The following is an 11,921-nucleotide window of genomic DNA, read 5'->3' as shown; positions in this document are numbered from 1 at the left end:
TTCTGTTATGCCTAAGAAAGTCTATGATATGCTTGACTTGCCACCATTGAAAAATTGTTATTTGGATGTTAATCTCGCTGATAATGCTAAAAAGAAACCTTTGGGGAGAGTTGATAATGTTCGCATTATGGTTAATAATAACCTTGTCCCCGTTGATTTCGTTGTCTTGGATATTGAATGCAATGCATCTTGCCCCATTATATTGGGAAGACCTTTTCTTCGAACCGTTGGTGCTACTATTGATATGAAGAAAGGTAATATTAAATATCAATTTCCTCTCAAGAAAGGTATGGAACACTTCCCTAGAAAAAGAATGAAGTTACCTTATGATTCTATTATTAGAACAAATTATGATGTCGATGCTTCATTTCTTGATAATACTTGATATACACTTTCTGCGCCTAGCTGAAAGGCGTTAAAGAAAAGCGCTTATGGGAGACAACTCATGTTTTTACTACAGTACTTTTTTTTATATTTGAGTCTTGGAAGTTGTTTACTACTGTAGCAACCTCTCCTTATCATGTTTTTGTGCCAAGTAAAGTCTCTATGGTAAAATTGATGCTAGATTTGGATTGCTGCACAGAAACAGCATTGCTGTCTGTCACGAATTCACGCAGAGTCTCTGTAAAAAAATCAAAAAAATCTGCAACTTTACGTGCTTGATCCTCAGATATGTACGCAACTTTCATTAGTTTTGAGTTTTTTCGTTTGAGCAAGTTAAGTGCCCCTTCCAGGTTCGTCTTTACGGACTGTTCTGTTTTTGACAGATTCTGCCTTTTATTTCGCATTGCCTCTTTTGCTATGTTGGATGAATTTCTTTGATCCATTAATGTCCAGTAGCTTTGTGCAATGTGCAGAAGTGTTAAGAATGATTGTGTCACCTCTGAACATGTGGATTTTTATTGTGCACTAACCCTCTAATGAGTTTGCTTGAAGTTTGGTGTGAAGGAAGTTTTCAAGGGTCAAGAGAGGAGTATGATATACTATGATCAAGAGGAGTGAAAGCTCTAAGCTTGGGGATGCCCCGGTGGTTCACCCCTGCATATTTTAAGAAGACTCAAGCGTCTAAGCTTGGGGATGCCCAAGGCATCCCATTCTTCATCGACAACATCATCAGGTTCCTCTCCTGAAACTATATTTTTATTCAGTCACATCTTATGTACTTTGCTTGGAGCGTCTGTTTGTTTTTGTTTTTGTTTGAATAAAATGGATCCTAGCATTCATTGTGTGGGAGAGAGACACGCTCCGCTGTTGCATATGGACAAATATGTCCTTAGGCTTTACTCATAGTATTCATGGCGAAGGTTGAATCTTCTTCGTTAAATTGTTATATGGTTGGAATCGGGAAATGCTACATGTAGTAATTCTAAAATGTCTTGAATAATTTGATACTTGGTAATTGTTGTGCTCATGTTTAAGCTCTTGCATCATATACTTTGCACCCATTAATGAAGAAATACATAGAGCTTGCTAAAATTTGGTTTGCATATTTGGTCTCTCTAAAGTCTAGATAATTTCTAGTATTGAGTTTTGAACAACAAGGAAGACGGTGTAGAGTCTTATAATGTTTACAATATGTCTTTTATGTGAGTTTTGCTGCACCGGTTCATCCTTGTGTTTGTTTCAAATAACCTTGCTAGCCTAAACCTTATATCGAGAGGGAATACTTCTCATGCATCCAAAATCCTTGAGCCAACCACTATGCCATTTGTGTCCACCATACCTACCTACTACATGGTATTTCTCCGCCATTCCAAAGTAAATTGCTTGAGTGCTACCTTTAAAATTCCATCATTCGCCTTTGCAACATATAGCTCATGGGACAAAATAGCCTTAAAAACTATTGTGGTATTGAATATGTACTTATGCACTTTATCTCTTATTAAGTTGTTTGTTGTGCGATAACCATGTTCCTGGGGACGCCATCAACTCTTTGTTGAATATCATGTGAGTTGCTATGCATATTTGTCTTGTCTGAAGTAAGGGCGGTTTTCACAATCAAATGGTTTGAGTATGCATACTGTTAGAGAATAACATTGGGCCGCTAACTAAAGCCATGAATCATGGTGGAAGTTTCAGTTTGGACATAAAACCTCAATCTCTTATGAGAATATTAACTGTTGTTGAATGCTTAAGCATTAAAAGAGGAGTCCATTATCTGTTGTCTATGTTGTCCCGGTATGGGTGTCTAAGTTGAAGAATGATCAAAAGCGAGAAATCCAATGCGAACTTTCTCCTTAGACCCTTGTACAGGCGGCATAGAGGTACCCCTTTGTGACACTTGGTTGAAACATATGTTATGCAATGATGATCAGTGTTAACCCAAGCTAATTAGGACAAGGTGCGAGCACTATTAGTACACTATGCATGTGGCTTGCAACTTGTAAGATATAATTTACATGATACATATGCTTTATTACTACCGTTGACAAAATTGTTTCATGTTTTCAAAATAAAAGCTCTAGCACAAATATAGCAATCGATGCTTTCCTCTTTGAAGGACCTTTCTTTTACTTTTATGTTGAGTCAGTTCACCTATCTCTCTCCACCTCAAGAAGCAAACACTTGTGTGAACTGTGCATTGATTCCTACATACTTAGATATTGCACTTGTTATATTACTTTACATTGACACTATCCATGAGATATACATGTTACAAGTTGAAAGCAACCGCTGAAACTTAATCTTCCTTTGTGTTGCTTCAATACCTTTACTTTGATTTATTGCTTTATGAGTTAACTCTTATGCAAGACTTATTGATGCTTGTCTTGAAGTACTATTCATAAAAAGTCTTTGAAATTATCTTTGTTATCGTTTACCTGCTCGGGACGAGCAGGAACTAAGCTTGGGGATGCTGATACGTCTCCGACGTATCGATAATTTCTTATGTTCCATGCTACATTATTGATGATATCTACATGTTTTATACACATTATATGTCGTATTTATGCATTTTCTGGCACTAACCTATTAACAAGATGCCGAAGAGCCAGTTGTTGTTTTCTGCTGTTTTTGGTTTCAGAAATCCTAGTAAGGAAATATTCTCGGAATTGGACGAAATCAACGCCCAGGGGCCTATTTTTACACGAAGCTTCCAGAAGACCGAGGGGGAAAGGAAGTGGGGCCACGAGGCGCCGCCACACTAGGGCGGCGCGGCCCAGGCCTTGGCCGTGCGGCCCTAGCGTGTGGGGCCCTCGTGTGGCCCCCTGCGTTGCCCTTCCGCCTACTTAAAGCCTCCGTCGCGAAACCCCCGGTACCGAGAGCCACGATACGGAAAACCTTCCAGAGACGCCGCCGCCGCCAATCCCATCTCGGGGGATTCAGGAGATCGCCTCTAGCACCCTGCCGGAGAGGGGAATCATCTCCCGGAGGACTCTTCACCGCCATGATCGCCTCCGGAGTGATGAGTGAGTAGTTCACCCCTGGACTATGGGTCCATAGCAGTAGCTAGATGGTCGTCTTCTCCTTATGTGCTTCATTGTTGGATCTTGTGAGCTGCCTAACATGATCAAGATCATCTATCTGTAATGCTATATGTTGTGTTTGTCGGGATCCGATGGATAGAGAATACTATGTTATGGTGATTATCAATCTATTACCTATGTGTTGTTTATGATCTTGCATGCTCTCCGTTATTAGTAGAGGCTCTGGCCAAGTTTTTGCTCTTAACTCCAAGAGGGAGTATTTATGCTCGATAGTGGGTTCATGCCTCCATTAAATCTGGGATAGTGACAGAAAGTTCTAAGGTTGTGGATGTGCTGTTGCCACTAGGGATAAAACATTGATGCTATGTCCAAGGATGTAGTTATTGATTACATTACGCACCATACTTAATGCAGTTGTCTGTTGTTTGCAACTTAATACCGGAAGGGGTTCGGATGATAACCTGAAGGTGGACTTTTTAGGCATAGATGCATGCTGGATAGCGGTCTATGTACTTTGTCGTAATGCCCAATTAAATCTCACTATATTTATCATATCATGTATGTGCATTGTCATGCCCTCTCTATTTGTCAATTGCCCGACTGTAATTTGTTCACCCAACATGCTATTTATCTTATGGGAGAGACACCTCTAGTGAACTGTGGACCCCGGTCCTATTCTTTACATCGCATACAATCTACTGCAATACTTGTTCTTTACTGTTTTCTGCAAACAATCATCTTCCACACAATACGGTTAATCCTTTGTTACAGCAAGCCGGTGAGATTGACAACCTCACTGTTTCGTTGGGGCAAAGTACTTTGGTTGTGTTGTGCAGGTTCCACGTTGGCGCCAGAATCTCTGGTGTTGCGCCGCACTACATCCCGCTGCCATCAACCTTCAACGTGCTTCTTGGCTCCTCCTGGTTCGATAAACCTTGGTTTCTTTCTGAGGGAAAACTTGCTACTGTCTGCATCACACCTTCCTCTTGGGGTTCCCAACGGACGTGTGTGTATTACACGCCATCATTGCGCCGCACTACACTCCATCAGTAACGACCTTCACGTGATCCTTGACTCCTACTGGTTCGATAAATCTTGGTTTCATACTGAGGGAAAACTTGCTTCTATACGCATCACACCTTCCTCTTGGGGTTCCCAACGGACGTGTGTTATCAGCGTGATGCCCGAAGATGGAATCCAGATCTTGCGAGCCGGATCTGGATGCTCCTGGTTCTTCTCTTCACCGCCGTTCGTCTCCGGTGGCAGGAGGTGTGGCGGAGGCGGAGATGGGCACCAGGCGTCTTCAACAATAAGGCCCCTCCTTTTTCCCCTTTCAAGCTTTTCCTTCTGATGCTCTTCCGCGGCGTCAGACGGAGAATGGATTGGCTTTCCTCTACGCCACCGTGGTGGTGGCTGGCCGGAATTCGCCGTGATGGTCAGGCCTTTCTCAATAAGCGGCGTCTTCTTCTTCCTGGTGGTGATCTGTTGTTGCTGCTTCCCTCTCTCTGCCCTTGGTGGTGCAAAAGGAGGCTGGAAGTGGCCGGTGGATTCCTGCAGGAACGGAGGAGCTCGGGGAGATCCTCTCAAGCCTGTGATCATCCAAGCGCGAGGCAGCTGTGCCTCGGCTATCTATTGCTGATATGGCGGCAACACTGCAACCTCCACCGTGGAGGCCTCCTTCTCCTTTGCTGCGGAAGCTCGACGACGCCTTGCCACCAAGTGGTCTTGTCCCCGGTGGCTCGACGACGGCCGTTGGCAGGAGATCCTTGCCGGAAGGGAGTCCACTAGTTGCTTGCTCCTGTTCCTCGGCGGCAACGCCTGGAGGACGCCAGCGACTGGTGGTAGAGACACCCAAATCCTCGATTGCTTTGATCTAATTTTTTATAGGGTGTTCTCTGTAAAGTGCAAGCCCTTTCTTCAAGTACTAGGTTCTTAGAGCGAGTGTTGTATAAGGGGTATTTTGCAAATCTTTGTACCTACCACATTAATGAAAGAAATCCTGGGGTCTTCTAGACCCCTCCCTGAGTTCCAAAAAGAAAAAAGATTCCACAAAAATCTTATTTTGTAAGGTGAAACGAGCGTTAATCAGCATTCCTCGCCCTGCTGTACAGTCCCTTCCAGAGAAAAATTTGTTATGCTAAAAAAATCTTCTTAATAATCCATGTTTACAGCACAACAGTTGGCGATCCCAATAATTACACCAACCAGCCAGTAACCATTTCTCTGGCTCCCTGATTTCATATGGTTGCAGCTTGCAGGCTTGCAGGGATCGCCATGGCACCTTCTTCCTGATTTTCAGACATTAGTCCCGCCCAGCTGCTCTCTGTTCCTCCGTCGAAGGAGGATCCACTGCAATTATCAAGTGTTCCCTGATTTCAGCCATTAATCCCGCTCAGCTGTTCTTGGTTCCTCCACTGCCGGAGGAGAATGGTCCCCGGTGGTGAGCCAATGCTGGGCAGAGACGAGGTCCGGGAGCACGGGCGCGCCGGCCCGCCGCCACCTCTCGGCGTCGGCGGTCCTGAACCTGTCCAGCAGCAGCGCGTGCATCCCGACGGCCCGCGCCGGCGCGTAGTCCTTGCTCATGCTGTCGCCAATATGCAGCGCCTGCTCCGGCGCCACGCCGCCCGCCGCCTCCAGCGCCATCTCGTAGATCCTCCGGTCGGGCTTCTCGACGCCGGCGACGCCCGAGAACACCCCGAAGTCCCACTCCAACCCCTACATCACACAACACAAAACATACATCAAGAAACGTCGCATAATGCACAGCTGAGCCGACGCTTTCAGACGGTGTCAGCTGCTGACCTTGTTCAGTCCCAGTGCGGGCAGGACGACGTCCCTGTAACGGTGGTCGGCGTTGCTGATGATCCCGACCGTGACCTTCTCGTCGCGCAGCCATCTCAGGAAGCGTCGCGCGTCGGGGAAGACGGAGTACGGGGCAGGGGTGCCGAAAACGGAGTAGATTCGCCTGAATATCTGCTCAAATGTACCATCATCGTATTCGTATCCAGCCTACATCATGCATGAAGACACAGGAGCACAATAGCCAGTTACCTCCGGATTATCTCTGGATTGGGAAGCTGTATGAACTTGGGGGAAAAGAAAGACAGAGCACCGACCTTACCCTGGCGAAGGAGTCCCTGACGCACATCTTCCACCAGTCGACGTCGGGTATCCCGGAGGCGTGGCCGAAGCAGGGGTGCCTCCTCGCCATGTCGGCGTAGGCGACGTTGAAGCTCTGATGCATGCGCGTGTAGCCGGGGCAGGGCATCCCGGCGGACCTCGCCGCCGTGCAGTAGTAGTCGCCGAGCTGCCCCCGGTAGGCTATGAGCGTCCCGGTCACGTCCACCGTCACCAGACGCAGCCTCGACAGCAGCGTCATCGCCAGACCAACATCAAGTAGAAGGTTGGTCTGACGATTGGTTCAAGCCCAAATTCAGCTGCCATTTTGTACTTCTTGAGAAAGGGGGCCGACTCAAGTCTCCTTGCATCGCAAGAAAACTCTAGTGTGCACAGCTGGGCAAGCCAACCTCATCGGAGCTAATTATGAACCCATGGAGCGCAAGTTTTCTACCACCTCCCAAAGTTTTCTTCAAGGGAGAGTCAAGGCACCAAGGTCTAGCGCAGCAGGGCGCCAAGGAATCCAACAAATTTTGTGGAGCAAGCTAATTCTGTGGAGAACATAGTTGGTTCAAATAGTGATGGTGTAAACAGAAATTTGAGTAAATACAAAACAAACGAGATCTTTTTTAATATAAGAACAGAAATGGAATCAATATCCTCCAAACAAATACATACTATTTATGTTTTCTAGTACAACTTTTACAAGTGCTGCTGCCTAGAATAAACATCAAATACCGCTACAAACACAGCACACAGATCTACCTTGACAGTGAAGCTCACCATCAAAGAGACTACTGACAACACATGGTGAAGGACTTGGTTGTAGACGATTCCAACATGCATTGCATGCCCGCATTATACCCTGGTGTATATTTCACAATGGTGCTAATCTTTCACAAGTTTGACAACCTTCGCAATGTCTTCCTCCACATCTTCATCGTCAACAGCATCATCATCGTCACTGTCGTATTGGTCATATTGCAAAAGGCTGAAGTCCCTAGATTGCGCCTTCAGTCTTTCTTGGATTCTTTCCTTGATGGCAGTTCCCTGGAAAGTAGTTGAAATGAAGGCAGATATGAGCATCAAATTCCTACTGGTGTAGAGCAGCACTAGACTACTACTAACAGTCAAAGGTAAAACAACTAACCATTGAATGGCAACCTTCCTCGAATTTCTCTAGAAAACCAACAACCCAGCGATCTGCATTTTCAACCCACTCTTCCTGGAGTTTTGCCATTGTACTCCACTGCAAACATCAATATGCTTCACTCAGAACGTATCAACAGGTATACTTGACAAGGCTAGGTTCAGTTGAAGAGATGACCATGCGGTAGGAAAAGGATAGTATAGTGTTTCACTGGATAAATAAAGTATCGATCTGATGCATCAGATATAATCTTCAAAGAGCGTATGAACCAGATGTCGCATTCTTGACCAGAAAAGATAAATTGTACTAGATCAATGAGAAGATGTGTGTATAAAATACACATGCCATGTATCACTGTCAATTTGTCATCATGGTAACCTTGACAATACACATTGTGTGTGACATATGGCTGAAGCTGGTTGTCAGTAGGCTTTCAGCTTGAACAAAAAGCTATGGACATAACCCAATCTCACTTGTGCAATCTTTTATTACACGGCAAAACATAATTTCATAAAAGTCCTACCTAGTCTACAATGGCATCCAAAATAATATTATGCATTAGGAATCCCATGCTTAACAACTGAAAGTCAACTAATACTGCTTTGCTACTTCAGAACGTTAAATCAAACCAAGAGTCTACACATGTGAGAAAACTATATTCAATGAAAAAATCATAGTGCTAAAACAAAGGGTAGGTTAACTTTCTCCGCAAGAAAAAACAGCTAGGTCAACTGAACACAAAATAGGCATGTATCCCGGCATCAGCCAACCAATGGCGACAGAGAGAAGCTCTTAGCAATCAGTTACTCAACTTTAAAAATTCTAATTCAACATAAATTTAGATGATGTGAATACAAGTACCTTCTCCCCAACTTTTTCTTGGTGCTGCTTCACTTTGTCACGCAATGTTTTCAAGCCCATGTTTACTCTTAGTCGTTTTTCCTGATAAGATGTATAAGGGCTCAGCTGGCCAGCAAAATGCAAATGCTACTGTAGTCCAATTCAACTAGTAAAGTTTTGTCAGGGTAAGTATTGCATGCCTTCACATAACTGACACCAAGATCATTTCTGCTGTACCCTCTAGCAAGATTCCGCATAACATACTCATTATAATCTTTAACAATCCTCATTATAATATCTGAGGTTGATATCCCCTCAGTGCGCTGGGTCTCCTTAAATTTACCTAGTTTTTTTACCTGACAAAACAAGATTCTATTAGTCAGTGTCAGAAACACAACTTGTTCGAGATTATATTTGAATGGCTCAACTTGGAAACTTAAAGACTCACAAATTCATAGACATCATTACTAGCTCCACTAGCATCAGCATACCTGCATAGATTCAAATAGGAAAGATAGCACATATATGAGTTAGGAGATTTAAAGTACAGACCATTGAGTGTGCAGGTCCAAAATGTTAAATATCATTTAAAACATTTCATATCACACCATCAGAAATGTTTACTGTGGTTCCTCACATATAAGAATGAAAATAAGAAATATGGACTGCAATCACATAAACATCAAGGTAGCTCTAGACTGAATGCTTACGGCAGAGAATCATGTGCAACAAAATCAATGTTATGCTTATTCAAGAACTCTTCTGTTACCACCCATGGAGCATCAGGAATGACTTCATCAACCCACCTTGGAATATAAAATAATATATCACATTAGCATGCTACAAATGCTTAAAAGCATGTACAATGATTGCAGCTTATTGAATAAAATAAAGAGTGGCACACGATTACTTGCAGTGGCGAAGTGATTCATATCTCTCTTCCTCTGTCATAACAGTTCTTCCCTTGAATTGATGCGTCAACTCATCATTGCAGACCCCGACAAGAAGATATGCATTAGGAAACCTACAGTTGAGCAGATAGTTCAGTGTGAGAACAACTTCACACGTTACTGCAGCGCACTAAGTTGATCTCTGTAGAATGATTCGTATACATATTAAGAATGTAAAAATCCGTTTGTACTTAAATGCACGTAATCTATGGCGTCAATAGTAAGAACCGAACCTTAGGAATATTATTGAATCAAGAAAAAATCTGTAGGATGAGATTTAATAATTAAAACAGTTTCATACTTAATGAACAGAGTATAACTGCAAGAACAACGTTTCTTATGAAAGGTGTCATACAAAATCAGGTCTAATCCAAATGATATGTTTACCCTGTGTGCACATGCCACAAGTATAATAACACCACATCAAGTAAAAACTGGAATAATTTGGAAAAAGCTGCATAGATGTGAAAGATATTTTTTGCAGAAAGGAAGTAAATCGTTGCCAAATCCCATTAGTTGTTAGTGCAGAATGCAAAATGATCGTTGTGATGGGCCAAAGATACACAGAGAAAATCTAGAGGCAGATGCCGATTTTTAAGCACACAACATGTTTCCTGGTGAAAGTATTATGCCACTACATAAGGTAGGATTTGCATCTGAAGAGATCACACAGAACGAATTTCCATTCCAGTGCCGATTCAAAAGAATTGGAAGATGCTAGGTGTCCTAGAGGGGGCGGGGAAACTACTATCTGAGAGTAAAAATAGCACATCCCAAGCCTACAGCAAATTACTCCACCAGTCCATGTCAATGGAGCAGGATCAATGCACACGACCCAAAAGCCACACAAAAAAGGACGGCAAATGAAGCCAAATCACACTGAATTATTCCAGGTATGTGTCCCCCCACTGAATGATTCAAAGAGGACAAGGGTCCCGAGTCACATCACGTTAGGTAGGTAAGACGTACCAATTCCACTGAATCGGCATGACGAACGCACGAATAGCAATCACATATTTCACCAGGCGATACATGCGCTAATTACCCAAAAAAATAAGGGAGGCGACAGCGGCACTCAGATTGGTTCCTCGTCAAGCAACGTACTGATCCACAATAAGTAAACCTAATCGCGCCTGAATGGTCCGCTAAATTGGGCATCAGACGTAATGGCAAGTCGGGGGCCGTTCCTGAACCGGCAACCGCGACGAATTCCAAACGGAACGGGCAACCAGCAAACGAATCCCTCGCGCAATCCAGCGGCCGAGCGCGCCGAACAGCCTAATTAGGCGCGATCCGCAGCGGGAAGGTATGATGATGATTCGTGCGAGAAACGCCGCGAGGGGCGGGGGCAGATCGAGGCGAAATAGGTGGCGAGGAGGAGGGATTTCTCACGACTTCTTGGCCTGCTCGAGGGAGCGGGCGTGGCCGAAGTGGAAGAGGTCGTAGATGCCGTCGGCGTAGACCCGGACGGGCCTGTCCGTGATCCCCTCGGCGGCGGCGCCATTGCTGTCGGAGACCTCGACGTCCCCCTCCGCCTCCTTCCAGTCCTCCTCCTCCTCCTGCGAGGACTGCGTCGCCGCCGCCTCGGCCTTGGCGTCGGCCATGGATGGTAGGGCTCGAGGAAGGTCGGGGCGACGGGGGGAAGGGAAAGAGGAGGAGGGCGTGCGTGCGTGCGTGGTGGTCTGGAAGTTGGAAGCGTCGAGGCCAAACACATGGGGCCTGGCTCGCATGACGTGACGTGCTTCTCGGGCTCTCACTGTCAGCTGGGTCCCGGTGGTTGACGCCCATTGGTGGGACCAGGTCAGGACCGCGTCGACAGGGGACTAGGGGACACGTCAGATGTTGACGTGTACACACGCCACGAAACGACGGGTGAATTTTGCTGCCTATATTTCGTCCAAGTTGAACTACTCTCTCTAAATTTGAGCTGTTTTTATTTCGGCCGTCCATGTCAGTGATCCAAAGACCCAAAGGACGTAGAAGCTTCATTAATTCCAAGCAGTGGTGGTGTACAGAGACGGAGCCAGGATCTTAGCTCAAGGGAGGCTGAGCTAGTGCTATGTTGTGCATAAGGGGGGCTAAGCTAGCAGAAACACCATAAATAAGAAGTAATCAGGGCTAATTTTATGAAGAAAACCAAGATCATAGGGGGGGCGTAGCCCCTGCTCGTCCCCCCTTGTCTCCGTCCCTGTGGGTGTATAAAAGATTACAACGAACCCCATGAAATAGAAAATTACACATAGGTTCCTGGTTTTTGCAGAAAAGACCTCGCTAAGAAATAAGAAAACGTAATCAAGTCCTTCTCTTGCCCCACCGATGAGCACGAGGCCAGCAATGCCGCCGTCGGACTCCAAAGCGGGGACGGGGCCACTTGCTTCGAAGCCGGCGTAGAACGCGGCACCAGACCTTAGGAAGGGCCTCTGATGGAGGTTAAAACAT

The 11,921-nt window shown here is 45.1% G+C and overlaps 2 protein-coding genes across 2 annotated transcripts; both read right to left on the bottom strand.

Moving 5' to 3' along the window:
- Positions 1-5,499: 5,499 nt before the first annotated feature.
- LOC127307978 (uncharacterized) lies at positions 5,500-7,043 on the bottom strand. Its single transcript, XM_051338731.2, has 3 exons — positions 6,547-7,043; positions 6,228-6,434; positions 5,500-6,140 (listed from the first exon to the last, which is right to left on the bottom strand). Exons 1-3 carry the CDS (start codon positions 6,802-6,804, stop codon positions 5,808-5,810), a joined length of 798 nt encoding a protein of 265 aa, XP_051194691.1. The 5' UTR covers positions 6,805-7,043; the 3' UTR covers positions 5,500-5,807.
- Positions 7,044-7,145: 102 nt separating this feature from the next.
- Positions 7,146-11,170, bottom strand: LOC127307977 (choline-phosphate cytidylyltransferase 1). The gene is made up of 8 exons (XM_051338730.2): positions 10,875-11,170; positions 9,443-9,556; positions 9,243-9,338; positions 8,981-9,023; positions 8,733-8,888; positions 8,554-8,634; positions 7,693-7,791; positions 7,146-7,592 (listed from the first exon to the last, which is right to left on the bottom strand). The coding sequence occupies exons 1-8, from the start codon at positions 11,084-11,086 to the stop codon at positions 7,431-7,433; spliced, it is 963 nt and encodes a 320-aa protein (XP_051194690.1). The 5' UTR covers positions 11,087-11,170; the 3' UTR covers positions 7,146-7,430.
- Between the last annotated feature and the right edge of the window lie 751 nt (positions 11,171-11,921).

Source organism: Lolium perenne, chromosome 6, assembly GCF_019359855.2.
Source record: "Lolium perenne isolate Kyuss_39 chromosome 6, Kyuss_2.0, whole genome shotgun sequence".
Classification (NCBI taxonomy): Eukaryota; Viridiplantae; Streptophyta; class Magnoliopsida; order Poales; family Poaceae; genus Lolium; species Lolium perenne.
The sequence above is the reverse complement of the archived record's forward strand: the minus strand, read 5'-3'. Positions and strand labels throughout refer to the sequence as shown.

Coding starts and splice junctions, on each gene's coding strand:
- LOC127307977 (XM_051338730.2), bottom strand. CDS start 11,086: ATGGCCGACGCCAAGGCCGAGGCGGCGGCGACGCAGTCCTCGCAGGAG. Junction 9,024..9,242: donor GTTGCACATGATTCTCTGCC/GTAAGCATTCAG, acceptor GAATCTATGCAG/GTATGCTGATGCTAGTGGAG. Junction 8,889..8,980: donor GTAATGATGTCTATGAATTT/GTGAGTCTTTAA, acceptor TTGTTTTGTCAG/GTAAAAAAACTAGGTAAATT.
- LOC127307978 (XM_051338731.2), bottom strand. CDS start 6,804: ATGACGCTGCTGTCGAGGCTGCGTCTGGTGACGGTGGACGTGACCGGG. Junction 6,435..6,546: donor TCAGGGACTCCTTCGCCAGG/GTAAGGTCGGTG, acceptor TGCATGATGTAG/GCTGGATACGAATACGATGA. Junction 6,141..6,227: donor CCGCACTGGGACTGAACAAG/GTCAGCAGCTGA, acceptor TGTGTGATGTAG/GGGTTGGAGTGGGACTTCGG.